Genomic DNA, 16,632 nt, shown 5'->3' with positions numbered 1-16,632 from the left:
CAGAAACTAGAAAATTCAATAGGAGACACACAGTGCAGTAGAATTTACCAGATGTGAGGTTAATATAGCAGGAGTCAGAGGACTTGCAGGTCCATTCTTTGTTTCTCGCAGTGATTTCCTGGGTGCCTTTGAGTAATAGAAAGAAGCCTCTCTTTATCTGTCTGTGGTGTGTTCAGCACCTGGATCTGAAAATCACACACATTTTGTGTTTCCATTTGTCAATTCATATTCCCTGTTCCTTATAGCAAGTACTTTTTTCTTTCTTCTTTTGTAAAAACCCAAGGAAGGCATTGGTAAGACCTAAATAATGGTCCTAAACGCAAGGATCCAACCCTGATAACCTTGCTCTAACCTCAGAGTTGACCCTGGTTTGAGCGCAAGACTGGATCAGATGTCCCCACCAACATAAATTAGCCTACATTTGTATTATACAATCTGTATATATGCATATAATGTTATATGATAAACACAAATTGTTTCTGTAATCTAATGACAAAAAATAGCAAAGACCTGCAAAAAATCTCAAATTGGTTAGGAAAAAAGGGCAGCAGCAACAGGAAGGTTCAATATGTCTGGGTAGGACCAAAGTTCAGATCTGAGACAAAACTAGAGGTGGTCATCATAGTCTGGAAGCAGAAGGTTAATTTCTCACACCAGAAAGTTTCATTTCCTCAAGACACACGTAGTAAGAAAGATTCTAAAGCAGAGAAACTAACTTTGGCCAATGACAATGAAGTTTCTGAGTTATCCACTGTTCCCAAGTCCTTGGATCCAAGACCGTCATAGAACCACTGAATCATTTAGGTTGGAAAAGACCTTTAAGACCAAGCCCAACCATTAACCACAAGTCCACCACTAAACCACATCACTAAACGCCACATCTACACGGTTTTTAAATACCTCCAGGGACAGCAACTCAACCACTTCCCAGGACAGCCTGTTCCAGTGCTTTTCAACCCTTTTGGTGAGACTTTTCTTAAAAGAGATTTTTCTTGTATCCAATCTAAACCTCACCTGGCACGACTTAAGGCCATTCCCTCTTGTACCATCACGTGTTACCTGGGAGAAGAGGCCAACCCTCACATTGCTATCACTTTCTTTCAGGTGATTGTAGAGAGCCATAAGGTCTCCCATGAGCCTCCTTTTTTCCAGGCTGAACAACCTCAACTCCCACAGCTGCTCCTCTTAAAACCTGTGCTCCAGAGCCTTCACTGTACACGTACATATGGCCATTTTTACAGATGTCTTTTTTATTGGATGACTGAGTTGAGACATTGAAAAAAGCTGTCATTTAGAAGGAGCTGTGAATCTGTATTCTACAAATATTAATCTCAGTGTTTGTTACTAATAATAATGAAAAAAAGAAGATAATCATATCCTGTATTGCTGTATTTTCAAAGTTGGCATACAGAAAATTACAGAAGCTTAAAAAAAAAAGAAATCTTAAACATGAGAAGGACAGAAAGTATTGGCATTCTAAATCAGACAGTGCCTCATAATCCTAATTAGCCCTTATTCTCTTTCCCCCCCATAAGCACAAAGGTGTTTAACTTCTGGCTACAGACTGGACCTCCTTCATTATTAAAGGGTGAAAAAAAGCCATAGATGATCTCCAGAACACTGCAATACTGAACTAGCTCTCCCATTAGGAGGTCACTTCTTAGAGATGGGCACTGTGAGTAGAAATCAGCTTGACTGCATACCCAGTGTAAGAATTTCAGGGTGACTTATGGAGTCAGACATACTGTTCACTTGGTTTTTTATTAGGGAAAACTTCAAACTACAGAAGAACCTTCAAGTGACTGGAAAGACTAACAAGAACTTTTAATAGCTGTGTTACACAGAGAAACTGCTAGTTATCCAGTGACCCCTTACTGTACAATCTCATTCCACTGGACACCACTGTTCATATCTGCCCTTTCATTATACATTTCATAAAAGACAGAAGGGAGGAACAAGGAAAAAGGGTGAACAGCCAGAATAATAACCCCTTATATTTATATGGAGCCTCGCCTCCCATTATATTGTACTTACTTCAGGGATGATAGTGAGACCCATTAGCAAAACACAGATACTCCTCGAGCTAAGTATGTGTTCATAAATGGACTGAGAAAGACCAGAGCTTGTTAGAATATCATCAGCTCTGTCAGCGAAGAAATTTGTGCGGTACATAGATGCATTAAGAAAAAGAGGTAATCATACCTTATTTCAAGAAAACACAGTCCCCACAGCCTGTTGGCTGATAATATCAGGAACAAAACCCCCAAAATCTAGACACCAAACACTAGTCTGAATCACCTAACACCATTTTTCACTCAAGGTCATTCAGGTTGGATGAGCTCTGGGATCCAAAATATTCAGAACTACATTTTTAATTTTATTCTTTCCTTTTAAAGTCACTTCTTCATTCTCCTATCACCTTTAAAAAAGTCATCCAAATAACAACAAAATAGATTCCACCTACTCTGTGCCCTCCATGTTTTTTCCAGCTTAACAGAACTTCCTCCTGAGCAGGTCTACACCCATCCTTGTGTGAGAAGCCTCCTCCTTCCCTCTAATTTTTGCAGAAGTCTTCATCCAAAAGCTGAAAGCTCTGTGGCTTCCTGTCAAGGTGTTATGTGCTTTGGGAGTGTAGACCAATGGAGGCTGCAGTCAGAAGTCCTTCTGACAGTCAGTCCTACCGATTTTTGTTAGTTCCCTGATAGCAAACTTCTTATAGGTGTTAACCAAGCAGTGCTTCATTCCCCTGGCTTCCTGTCATCTACAAATTGTCCATTTGAGTTAACATCCAGCAGCCAACTCCTGTTTCTTATCCATGGGAAACAAATCCTTTATTTTTCTGGGTCTTGGAACTCACAGCTCACCTTTAATACCTGCGGGACTCCTTGCCTTACTGAATGAGAGCTGCAGAATCCATGCACTTGACACACTAATACTTTAACTCCACACTCTCATAACAACAGTTCCTGGCAAACACACACTCACACATCCCTGGTGCCAATTAAGATTGTGGGTAGATGGGGCAGAAGCAGAGAGTGTCCATCTCTAAAGGTTTTCTTGTGCTGCTGTGAACTAATACAGCTGCAAATACAATACTCATGTATCAATATCAAGCCTTGAATGTGAAAATATGAGATCTAACACCTTGAAACTGTGGGACTCCTTCCAATATTTACCTATTTTTAAACTTAACAACCTTGGCAACATGTCTTACAAGCATCACTACCTAGTTTAAAAGGTCCCTTGTTAGAGAGAACCACATTTTAACTGCAGGGAAATACTGAAATCACTTGGCTGCACTGAAGCTGCAGGGTTTTAGGGGGAGAAAAGTTTCAAAGCAAATCATTCCTGTCAGGATTGGGGTTTTTTCCTCCCAAGAATGGGTTTTTGTTTTTTTTCATTGTAGTTACATTCCTACTATGAAAGCTTTAGCTTTTTTAAAGAAATATTATTACATTTCATATGTAAAGAAAGATTGCATGAAAAAGGGAATACTTTCCTCACTTAAGGAAGTATATTAGCCTATGAGATAGACATTTAAATGTGTGTGTGTATGTATGTATGTGCATATGTAGTTATGAATTTCACTAGCCCTATTAAAGAATTTTGTAGGGAAAGTTGGCAAGAAACCAGCCCTGTGTTAGAAACAGTTAACAGAGCTGAAAGGCTGAGTAACAAGGGCAAATTACAGTGGATGAGAAAAGAGCAGTTGGACTCTCTTCAGAACTACATGCATGTGTAAGGCCACACACATTCAAGAATTTGGGGTGCAAACCCAGTAGGATGCAAAGCTGTTTTCTCATTTTTTCAGATGCACCACTGAGCAGCTCTGCCTGCAGGTGGTGGAACACCTCCAGAGGTTGCTGTGGGGGCAGCCCCAAGCACATCAAAAAGCACCTCTTCTCCACAGACATTTCCAGAGAGCAGCTGGCTGCCATTTGGTGCAGCTGGTGACTGTGAAGGACCCCAGAGGAGTCAGTGCTTTGTACCACACGGCTTATGGACGTCAAAGCAGGGCTTGGTAGTTGCTCCTTGCTGTGCAGTGTAACTCATGACTAGGCTACATCCTCGTCCAGCTCCAGCTAGTCATGCACAGGCAGAACAGTTGGTCTTTTTAGCACTATTCTTATTAATTATAATAATATTCCTAGGCTCTCTGAGACAGCAGGAAAAGGGAGCTTAAGATATCCTTTAAAAGAGACAAGCACACAGCTGGCTGCTGGCAACAGCAGTGAGCATCAAAGGGCTTGGAGTGGAGGAGGGAGCCAGAACCATGTGTGAGGGAGGTGTTTTGGGGGCAGGCACTGTCCCAGAGAGACAGCACAAAGGAAACATCACAAAATGATTCAGGAATACAATTTCAGGGTGGGACAGCAGAGGCAAGGGAGCTGTTGGGAAATACTGACTTGCACAGAAGAGAGGTCACAAAACTTTTGTGTCAGAAATGGCACAGAAAGTCCTGAGTGAGGCAGGGAGGGGAACTGCTGAAGACAAGAAAGTGAGCAATGGCCATGACATTCTCAAGAATTCTTCAATCAGACACAGCTGGGCAGGAGCTAACAGAGTCATTATATGCTCATGGGTTAGTCCTGAGATAATAGTCTCCTGCACTGGAGAAACTCTCCTGAGATGCATAGCTAAGATCCTGAGGTGACCTATAAGCCTGTGTTACAGTCCTGCTAATCCCTGCTGGATCCCTCCTGCACACACTGAATACTGTGCTGACAATCTGTGTTTACTAAGGGACAGAAAAGATTTTCCTGGAAATATTAAAGGTATCATTAACCTTTTTCTTTACCATGACCTTGAAGTTGATTTATCCAGAGGCTTAACACTCCCTTCTCTACACTATCATACACACATATGCAGAATTTTGACCCCTGGATCCCTTTCCTCCACTCCCCCTAACTCTTCACAACTTCCAAGTTCCACCACTTTCCACTCTGCCAGAAGCAGCAACCCAGCTCTGCTGGCAAATGACACAAAGAAACTCAGCCCAGCCAAGGCATGCGCTTCTTCACTTTTATTCTGTACATTTCCACACAAGTCACAATACAGAAAAAGTGTCCAAAAGGAACAGTAACCAGCTCTTTCACTGTATACATAGTTCTTTCTTCCCCCAGTTTAAAATCTCCTTAGATAGGCAACACAGTGATCAAGATACTTGGTATAAATAGGAAATGCAAGAAAATCATGGAAGAAAATACTTTCTTACTTTGTTACAAAAAACCCCCTCCTCCTTCTCATATTCCCCCTCACTGATGATTACCTGTGCCTTGATTCTCTGTTAAACATATATCCTCAGTTCATGGGTACTGCTGCGTGCTTCAGATTCCTTTGCCAGGTGGCAGCCTCAAGATGTTCCAGCGCATTATGCATGGGGTCAGGTAGCATAAAAGAGCCCTTTGAGATGTTATTACAACTCCTGGAACAAATGTGGGTTCAGATAATAGGGTATGTACATATACTGGAACTCTGGATGCCTATGAAATGTTGACTAAAAATGCACGTTTGTTATTTGAATTTACTGCTCTGTTCGGGGGCCAAACACATTATGGAGTGGTTCAGATTCTGGCCTCGGTCCCATCTTGGTTGACCAGGAGTGAAATTAGTGCAGAGGAGATCAGAATCTGTCCATTGTCCTTTCTCCACAATCTCCAGGAAGCACCACTATAGATAGAGGTATATATATATATACCTAGCCTGATGGAACTCAGCCTTTCCATCAAGAGTGTGTTCATCACCATCCCACTCCTTCCTAGCCTTCTTCCTTTTTGCACAAGAAACTTCCAGTTCCCTAAATCTTTGCTAACTCTTGTCCTTGTTCTTTACCCGTTTTCATCTCCCATTTGCCAGGTGGCCAGAGGAGATGTTAACATGAAGGCCAGAGAATCTGTTCCCTCAAATGTTTCTCTTCATTCCCCAAAAACCTTTTGCATCAACAAACTGAAGTGGTGATTTCTGGACTCTTAGGCAGTAATTCTGTCATACCAACAGAATAGAGAGATGACAGAAAGTTATTTCTGAGATGGGCACTCCCAAAGGAAAAATTCTGTGCTCAATCAACTCAATATGATGGAATAAAGCTGCTCTAAAATTCAGCAAAATACTCTTCTCTGAAGAGAGAAAAACCACCTGAAAGCTTTCATTGACTCGAAATATCACCTGAGTTACAACTTTTAATGCACAAACATGGAAATCAAGCATGAGAAGTGCAAAATAGCTTGTTAGAAAATTGTCATTCTCCAGCACCCTTTACTATCTCGACTTAAACCAGTTAAACTAAAAAGCATGGGAGAGGGCTACTCTCACTCTCTAAAAAAAAGGCTCCAGAAGAAGCAGGATGCCATAGAGGAGTAACATTACAAGACACACCAAAAAAAGAAAAATAAAACAAAACAAAAAACAAAACCACAAAAAAACAAACAACAAAAAAAATAAAAAACAATTCAAAAATAGTTAATATACAGCAGATTTTGGGCTCATAACACAAAGCACCTTACCTGTCTGTGTATGGGGAGGTGATATTATCCCCATTTTACAGATAAGAAAACTGAGGCACAGTAAGGCTGAATGACTTACCCAAAATGACTCAATGGAAGTGGCAGGAATACAATCTCAAACCCTTGATTTGCTACTTTTGGCCCTATTTCTTTGACCACAGTACGACCAGAGAGAATTCTGATAAATTCTGAAAGCAAATACTTCCCTTTTCTGTGACACAACCATGTGGCACAGTTAGACTTGTAAACTATCATAAGACAGAAGCATACCATTAAACCAAGTGATTATTTTTTGCATAATCTTCTTTGTTTTGCAGTGAAACAACAGGTCCAGTCTTGCTGGAAATAAAACCTCACCGAGCTAGCTGTGACAGTCTCATAAACCAAGCTCGGTCTTTACGTAAAATCGCATTTTCATTAGCACAAAACTGCAGCTTGAGGAGTGTTTCTGTCCATGGGAAAATCATGTTTTCCCCTATAACACCTTGGTTTTTCCCAGTGCAAGGCTGCAAAACCACACCTGTTCTAAACGCTGTGCAGAAGCAAAGTAGCAATAGCAGTGGCACAAAGGTAGGCCTGTAGTTTGTAGCAAAATATTCTGCTCACTGACTCGGAGAGGACACTGAAACCTCCACGGACTGCCAGAAGGTTTGTGTGGGAGCTGCAGAACACAAGTCCTCAGCTTGATCACTGGCTAGACTTTCAAAAATCTTCCAAAAGCCTCCTGCTTCCAAAAAGCTGTCTGCATCCAAAATGACTGGCACAGGGTTTGCAACAGAAAATAATATGGGCAGAAGAAAAATAACCTTCATTTCCCACTGTGAAAGCACATTTCACCTTGAGGACGTTTCTACAGAGAAATGTTGGCAGTCGTATTCCATATTCCCCTCCCCAGTGCACTGCACCCTGGTGGGTCAGTGGCCAAAGCTGGCAGCTCCTAAGTCCATTTTGAAAGGGATTTTAACTCTTGATTGTTTCACTTTCCAATAGAGTTACAGGACACAGAGCACATGTAACACACGGTGTGAGGGCAGCTAGATGGCACCCATTACAAAGGACATTCTCAGGATGATTGCTGTAGGAAGACACAGGCAGGAATCCCTGTCCTGAGGCACCAGGAACAGAATCAAAAAGAGCTTGGAAGAGCCCTTAAGGAAGGAAGTGAGCTCCTGCAGGCTTGCTGATGTCCTTATGTATTTTACACTCTACCTGGCACTGGTGGGGTGTCTGGAATAGGTACCTTCAAAGAGTTGTTACTTTTGCCAGGAGGGTGAGAGATGGATCCTTCTGCACATAAGGCATCCCCTGCTTTCCCTTTGCCCAGCTCTGTGAGGTGCAACAGCAAGCTAGGGAAGAGACAAAGCTCCCAAGAGCTACTTAGTGCTTTGAAGGCTCAGTCACTTCTTTTCTTTTCTCCCAAAGCTGTTGTGTGATCAAAGGAGGCAGATGGAAGAGAATCTCTCTGCAGTGACATGTAAACGGAACAAAAAATCCTGATAAGCCCCTGCCATCTCCCTGTGATTTTTGTGAGATACATGCTGAGCAGAAAACTGTACAGTAGCAAAGCCAGCCATTTTGCAGGCGAGACCAGCACACTCACTTGCCAGTTGGAAGCAGATGCCTCTTCCTGCAAGCACATCATGGAGCAACACAACTACATTTGCCCAGACAGAGATTATTTAACAGGAAAATCACAAAGGGAAGAAACATGAGAGTAGACAGAAAAAAATATACATAAGAATTTTCCTTATTCATATTAAGACTAAGTCTGGAAAGGCTGAAATCAAGCCTGCAGGTATGAAAAACCCAAGTCCATCATACTTCCCATCTGTTTAATCCTGAGATTACAACTCGGGCATTACAACTGCCCTCAGAGGAGCCTTTAGTACTGCACAACCAACTCATTCCTAGTACAGAGAATTTCAACATTCCCTACCCATGTCTGTACATGGTCAGAGGAGATCCAACCATCTGTGACTGGTCAAGCAGAAGCGTCCCAAGGGGTAAGCACATGGGCAGGATTTTGATCTTTCCAGTCAAAAAATGATGGTAGGATGAGCTAAGGAAAGAAGAAGTGATGAAAGATTAAAGACTTCAGTACAGAAACTCTAAAGAGGAGGGGGGGAGGAAGGAAAAGCAAAGAGCACTGAAGAATATTTAAAATCAAATTTAAATAATATTACGTTCTAGTTCCTTCCTGCCATTAGCTGCAGCAAGATCACTTTTTTTCTTAGCTTTGACAGGAATGTACTCCTCCCATATACCATGCAGATAATGAGAGTATTACAATAATTGCAAGATCACAAACAACCACAACTGCACCTATCTTCTATTAAAACGGGCACATCAGCAGACTTCTCATTCTGATGAAGGGAAAAAAAAAAATAGTCCTGGAAAAGGGCTGTAGCAGGGGACAGGAGAGGAAATACAACTATTCACTTTGTGACCTACAACAATCATTTATCTTGATGTGGCATTGCTTCCATTCATTTGGAAGGAAAACATCCAGCATGGCTGAGGAGCAGGGAGGGATGTCCTTGCACACCTTAGGGCTCGTGTCTCACTTCAAAAAGCCTCAAGCTTTGCCAACAGAAGGGTGTCCCCCGCCAGACTGTGTGGTGATCTCTATAGGGGCAGGAATACCTCTGCACCTGGGTGACAAGTGTTGAACACAGTGAGCACCCACCTCACTATTACAATTAGATATATCCAATTATGATACATAATTACTCATTACAGTGTTATTCAAGAAGTAGCACTGCAGCTCCCTATCTAGAAAAGAGCAGTGCATGTGGAAGCCATTCTGTAGGATTCCCCATTCCCAGGGGCTAGCTTAACTTTGCTTTTCTAATTTTGTCATCTTTCATTTTTTATGTGAATGTCACACAGGAAAAACAGCCCTAGAAAAGTGCGACTACTTATTAAAGCCTAATTAGCCAAGTATAAATCACTCATGTCTGCTGCATCAGACTCAAGAGCTTCTTGAGTTCTTCTCCATACCTACAAACCGGATTTGTACAGTTCCTAGACAGGATTTGGATTCCTGAATACGTATAGGAACAGAGATTACCTTCTACTTCTTGACCACAGGTTGAGGAAAAGAGTGGAAATTGAAGATCACTAAGGCAGCTGGAATGAGAGGGCCATTTTTCTCATTAAAATGAAGTGCACACTAAGAAATGAATTGCACGGGGTTCATGCGTTAGCAGTTCGTTAATTGCAGCAGCCCTTGCCGCACCAGAGCGTTGGATTGCTACCTGCACACTTCACTGAGTGCTGGCTTACACATCAAGCAGCCTCCCAGACAGGGACTAATTGAAGAGCCAGGTGTGGCACTTCACCAGCAAAAGAAGGCTGGCTCGAGATGAAGCAATTACATACGTAGTATTATATTGCTCAAAGAAATAGTGCTTTATTTCTTGCATGTCAAAATGCTGCAGCTCCTATATATTTTGCATATGAATGCTGAGGCTGTTAAAATATTGGTGAACTCTGAAATAGCATTCCCAAATCAGGGTTCCGATTCTAGTGGATGAGGGCAGCAAAATAGAAACAAATTTTTTAAGAAAGAAGGTTTTTCGCTTTTTGGGGCATTCACCTACCTTTATGCGCCTGTCAAGAGAATTACTGCTTTCTTAGATTCCCCAAATCTCTGACATGTAGGAGATCTAACAGCATAAGCTGACTGTTTTAACAGGGCTTAGCCTCAAGTTATTTCCTGAAATATAGATGTGTTAATATTGAAACAAATGTTTTTGTTGCAAGGCATCCCCCTGCTCAGACTTTAGAAGCCACGATGTGCTACATCAGAATGAGGGGATTTTAAAATGAGCTGCCTGTCTTCCCCACTCTCTGGGTAACTAGATACATGTGTACTGCATAGGAGAGATTGGGTTTTTGTCTTTTTGGTTCTTTTTTTTTCATAAAATCAGTCAGGGAAACAAGAAACTGCTGCTGAGACTGGAATGTGGCACCTTATAAATAAGGCAGGAGACAAGATGCACTCTGATGGCTGAATACAGTAAGGTTATTCAGCTCTAAGCCTGCCTAATCACTGAAGTCAAATGTAATGAATTTACTGGTGTGATCAAGGCCCAAGGGAGGGAATTTTCCCCTTTTGCACAAATGGCACCATACGCGGGCCAGGAAATTCCTCGGCCAAGGTAGGGGGTGTTGCTCCAGTGCACATGTACAGGGGATGAGAGAACAGCACTCTCTGTGGGCACCACCACAGGCAGTGGTGCTGGAAACACACCGGGGAGGGGAAGTCCCTGAGCTCTGGTACCTGCAGGGAATCTCAGGCAGGCAGTCCAGAGAACTCCGGTGCCATGGCAGAACCTGGAGTAAAAGCAGCCATGGTCACTTTGACTACTGGGTAATCCACTCCTCCCAAGCTTTTACAAAGAATTAGAAGCAAGAAACTGCCCAAGCTCTTGGCTTTGGGCAGCCCAAGCCAAGTGCTGAGCTGCTGCAATTTGTCTCTGTTGGTACCTCTTGGCAAAGGCTGAGATATCCCAACTCCTCTATAGATTCTGTTCACCCCAACAGCTGGGTGCAGGGTTGGGTTACAGCTCCTCTCGAGGCATTTCCAGGGATGCAGTCATGAGCTGCATCCTGCCCTTACAAAGGGGGAGTGAAAACACTGAAGCTCAAGACACATCCTCCACACTAAATTCTGGTATTCATCAGTATGCCAGCAAGTAACTTTCAGCACATTACTGAGTTGCCATTGCAATCAACAGATTTTGGCAGGCAGATCATGGAATTTAAGGCTGTAGCAATCCATTGCTAAGAAAAATAGCAGCTTTCTTTTTTTTAAGAAAGCAAGATGAGAAGATGAGTACACAGTGAGCACTGTAATACTGTGTCTTATAGCTTCACATGCATCCAGAAAGGCACAGGAATATAAGCTGTTTCCAGGACTGCTGAAATGTCCAAAGATATTCACATTTGATGCTTTAGACTAATTAGGAAGCTAATAATGTAATGTCACTCTGGCTTAGATTCACGGAGGAAAAGAAAGAGAGGAAATATCTTATGAATGGAAATGAATAGGTAAAATGGAGGTCAAAATGTTACTTTTTGCAAGCTCATAAACAAGTCTTATAGAATACTTCTCTATAGATGTTAATTTGGTGCAAAAGAAGAAGAAAGTGAGGCAAGGAAAATGACACACCTCAAATGGATCAGCACAAGGAACTGCTTTTTTCTCAGAGTACATAGAGCACAAGGAAGGAATTTCCTTGGAGATTTTTCAAGGCATTTAAATTTCCAGCATGCTCATACCTTTGTTGAGTACCATTAAACTCCAAGAAAACTTGAGGCTACTGATGTGTCTTGCTCATTTCATATCCCAGACACAGATCATGTCAACATGCTTTTGTCATCCTGGAAGGGTCAACACACATACATGTCCCATAGAAGGCCTCTGGGATGGCTGAAAGGAAAATAGCCACCTTCTAGATGAATTTGTGTTAGAAACTTTCACTACCATGCATTTCATTGTCACAGCAAAGACAAAAACGAGCCAAAGAGGCCGTGAAATATTACTGAAACAAACCTCCTACAGCCACACCTCCAGAAAAACCATGTGCCCCATCTATTCTTACACAACAGCACCAGCTCAGCAAATACACCTGGGAAGATCAGTGGCAACAAAACATCAATTTTGTACTATTTTCTTTGTCTAGGGTTCTTCTGTATGACAGTCCTCATGTAGAAGGGGACATCTCATGTAGACTGAATCCAGGCTACAGCATCATGAGTTGAAACTGAGCAATTCTACTGCTGCTGGGGAAAAGCAAAAATGACAGGTCTCAGTAAAAACACCTACAGACAACTTAAAGTGCTAAAACACAGACAAGCAAGCCACCACATGAAGTGGTGAAAGAGCCACTGGAGTCTGACACCTGTTTTGTAACAGGCGCAATTTACCTTCAGCCCCGATTTTACATAAGCAAAACTCACATCTCACAGTATTGAGGGATGCCCAGAGAAGTTGTGGATGACCTATCCCTGGAAGAGCTCAAGGTCAGCTTAGATGGAGCCCTGAGCAGCCTGGTCTAGTGCAAGGTGTTCCTGTCCATTACCATTCTATGCTATAATAAGTGAAAAATGTATGACATCATCATGCTTTGAATAACACATAAAAGATACCTCTAGCATTGAAACATGAAATAATAAGAGTAATTGATGCTATTAAATTACAAAATTAAGTTTATTTTATCAACATTATAAATACTTTCTTTCCCTCCATTTAACTCCAAAATGAGATAGTAAAACCAGTACAATGGAACAATTCAGGAGCTCCTCAGTTCTACTGAAAAAGGTTCCCTTTAATAGCAAATTAAAATGGAAAATGACGTTTTGTCAGTCCAGCAATCTCAGTAGCTGAGCATCCTCAGGTACTTTGTCATTCAAATGGCACAATTTTAAGTGTGTTCGCATATGTATGTGTGCACCTATATACATGCATACTGCTATTTATAAATATACATATATATAGTAATATACACACATTAACAGACACAGCCACTGAGCAGACACTTAGAGTAAATCAAAATGCTTTACGTGTAATTTAAGTGGACTCCCAGCTGCCCACTGGAATTTGGGCCCTGCCCAGTGCAGGCACAATTGTACTGTACTAATCTAGACTCCAGGTGCTCCAGAGATTCAATGCCTATGTGTCACCTTTAACTGCTGCAGAGTCTGCCTGCCTCTGGTAATCCCATCACACTTGAAAAAGGATAAGGAACAGTCCTGCAGCATCCTGGTCCCGAGCTGCCCTCAGTGAACCTGGTATTCCTTTCCATGCCTGAGACATTGTAGAAAACAATAGACACGCTCTGTCACCTACAAATACAAAACGTCACCAGTATCTAGTGCATCATGTGTGCAGTGCTTTGGGACACCTTGAACATCAAAGGCACTACATCCAGCCAGTTCCTGCTCCCCCTGTGCTGAGGGCTATTTTTATCATACAGTAGCTGTCTCCTGCTGAGCACACAGCACAGGCAGCTTTCCAGAGACACAATAGGCTCACTCTGATCATATCATCCAGCTTCCAGGGGAAAAGGCAAGCCACGCTCTCTCATGTGCTCTGAGTTCCTTTGAGCAGTCCAAATGGCACAAAATTGCTCGGGAAGTCTGCCCATCCTGACAAGCTGCTCCAGATCCAGCCACAGCTGCAGGCACCTCCTGTGTACCAGGGATGGGCTGACAAGGCGAGGACCAGACCCAGCTCCCTTATCATAATCCACATGTGGCCTCTGGAGGCTACCTGTGGTTAAAGCAAGCCTTTACTGCTCCACTTGCTTCATGGGACTAAATGACCAGGAAGCTGTCACAGGCTCAGTGACCATACTCAGCTTGGCCTCAGCACAGGACAGAGCCAAGCTCCTGTGTCATTGAAACTTCCTCCATTTCTCACGTCAGTAAAACAAACCAAAAGGTTAAAGTGATAGAAACATAATTCTTACTTTCATCAAACATATAGAAATATTACAGTAATGTCTTTTCTCACAGCTGGGAGATGAAGCAAGGCCTACCATGAAACCACAGTGTGAGGATCTTTCCTTGTGGAAATATCACATAAACCAAAACTATATTCTTATTTTTTATTTTAGCAGTTGCCAAATTCTGTTCTAATATATACACATACTTATTTTCTCCACAAGCCCCTGGATAATTATCAAGGGACGTAATTTGGCTTTCATATTTTATTTTTTTAAATGAGAAAGGTAAAGACAGAAAATAAGACAAAATACATTTCATGTCGCCATTGATCTATAGATTACAAATATATATAGTTTCCTTCCAGAGGAAGAAATACTAAAGAAATATTTTGCCCATATCAAATGAACTTTTGAAAAGAGGAGAAAACAATTTAAAATATATTTTTTAGCTCCCCCCTCCCTACCATAACAATCATGTGTGGTTAAAAAAAAAAAAAGAAAGAAAGAAAAATTGCATTCATTTGATTTCCTCCACTTCTACCAAAGAAGAAAAACTTATCTGGATAATGACCTGAGTTATTTTCATGGTTTCCAAATGTATGTAACCCTGATGATCACCATCTATCAGAGAGCTACCTCTAGCAAGGCATGTGAAAACAAACACTGATGGATCTTTCGAATCAAACAACAAAGCAAAATTCAAAAATGTATTGCAAGAATTATGCCAAAAGTCAGCCATGAGCGTCTTCATGGGAACTGGTCTGACAAAGTAGGAGTGGAAGCTCTGCTATTTTGTCGGCTGAGATATCGGTAGGAATTGGAAACCAAAAGGTAAAACATTTTGTTTATGCCTGGGTATTTGTTTGCTTTCTCTTCTTTTATGGTTATAAGACAGAGAACAGATGAGTACAGAAGACACAGCTGGCCTTTACAGCAGCTAAGCTTTACATTTCAAACCTATTGTGGGTTACAAGGCAAAGAGCTGCTGCTTGTCCTTCTCCAGGGGGACAGACTCCCCAAAATTTTGTTCCCTTGAAAAATCAGATCGTTTACAGGTTCAGTCAAAAAGGTTTTCCCATTCCCAATGCCACCAGGCCAGTGCCCATTTGTTTGCTGGCAGCAGCAAGCCCAGGCTAGCTGCTGATAGTCCAGGTCTCCTTCATCCCTCTGGCTGTACTGCAAAGGGGACTAGGTCAGCAAGTCAGCCCATCAGAATTCCCAGAGTCTTGCACAAATCTCTCCCCAGTGGAAAACCCATCTTTTCAGAGGTAAAGAACAGCTATCAACTTCTAGGGAGGCCTAAAACCTGAGCAGAACTGGGTCAGTCATTATGGGCACAAAAGTGGTATGAGAAACCTTCCTGGTGACTTTCTGCTCTGCCATTCAGCGTGGTATATCCCATATACCTCCTTTCCATACAAATGCCTGTCTCACGAGGATACCATAACCATATGCCCAGCAACAATGAGGTTGGGTTTTGTCACTGCTGTAAATCTAACTCTGCCCCACACCCTGGAAACAAGGCAATATGCAGCATCCTCTCCAAAAGCAAGGAAACTCCGTGGTGCTGAGTACTGACAACATAGCTTCCGAGAGGATGGCAAGGGAGGGAATGTAGCTGGTAAAAACACTGGATATTTCTTAAGGGCATCCAGAGCTCCTCAAATATTTTGCTACTGCCTGACCATTGATGAAGACAATACAGAGATAACAGGTAATATTTAACTGATGAGAAGTGAGGGGAACAGGAGAATAAAAGCAATTCAGGAAACTGTAAGGATGGAGGAGGGCCTGGTTGGGTGGCTTAACGTCCCAGTTAGTTTGGAGTTTTGTTCCCCCACACCCTCTTTACTCTTTCCTTTTTTTTTTTTTTTAAACAAATTGTACAGATGAACATGGGAGAAGTTCATGCTACTTGCTGGAAGCAATAAAGGTAAATTTTTGTGGCCTATGGATTCCACAGACCTTTGAGTGTCCCACCTCATCCATCATGGGCTAACTTATGGAACATAACTGTTCCGTGGCAAGACTCAGTAGCCCTTAGAAACTGGTGGCATGTCCTCAGGTATTTTCCTCGAGAGTGAGAGACACGGTGATTGCATCAGTTTCTTCCTCACATGATGCCCGAGTGCCTCAGGTGCAGTCTCGAGATTTCCAGGAATCCTCTTGGACATTTTCAGACATCAGACTGCTGTCTCTAGATCCTCGTGGGAAACCATTTGATAGTTTTGTCGACTCTCCAGGTAGGAGGCCAGATCCGGATCACCAGCCTGCTGAGCCCTGTCACGAGGGGTCTTACCCTATAATAAGAAACATGAAAAGAAGGTCTTGTGCTAACATGTTTAGAGCAACAGATGATTTCTAGGCAGAAGACAATTAACAAGTAAGAAGTCACTTGTCTGGATTTCATCTGTTTTTGAAAGCTTTTTGCAACATACAATTCTATCATCTGAACAAATCATAGAATCATAGATGATTTCTCTTCCCACTATAGGCTACCTCATAGAGCCCCAGAAGGTAGGAATTAGTTTTGATTGCCTGGCTGCAGCAAGGGTGCTTCTGAATCTGAAGCCCAGAGAACCAACCCACTCTCAGCTGCTGACCACAGGGTGCTTGTGCTCAGAAACTCCAGAGAGGCAGCTTCTGGATCATGTTCCTAAGCAATCAGACTGTTG

The 16,632-nt window shown here is 42.2% G+C and overlaps 1 protein-coding gene across 7 annotated transcripts in view; it reads right to left on the bottom strand.

Annotated features, from left to right (window-relative positions):
* Window positions 1-5,008: 5,008 nt before the first annotated feature.
* The window catches only part of DGKI (diacylglycerol kinase iota), a 211,885-nt gene continuing 200,261 nt past the window's right edge, over window positions 5,009-16,632 (bottom strand). For all 7 annotated transcript variants that reach the window (XM_032105887.1, XM_032105885.1, XM_032105886.1 and 4 more), the window contains one exon: window positions 5,009-16,257. In XM_032105887.1, the coding sequence (XP_031961778.1) occupies window positions 16,141-16,257 (117 nt within the window). In that variant the 3' untranslated portion in view covers window positions 5,009-16,140. The remainder of the gene's footprint in view (window positions 16,258-16,632) is intronic.

The sequence above is a fragment of the Corvus moneduloides genome, chromosome 4 (assembly GCF_009650955.1).
Source record: "Corvus moneduloides isolate bCorMon1 chromosome 4, bCorMon1.pri, whole genome shotgun sequence".
Classification (NCBI taxonomy): Eukaryota; Metazoa; Chordata; class Aves; order Passeriformes; family Corvidae; genus Corvus; species Corvus moneduloides.
The sequence above is the reverse complement of the archived record's forward strand: the minus strand, read 5'-3'. Positions and strand labels throughout refer to the sequence as shown.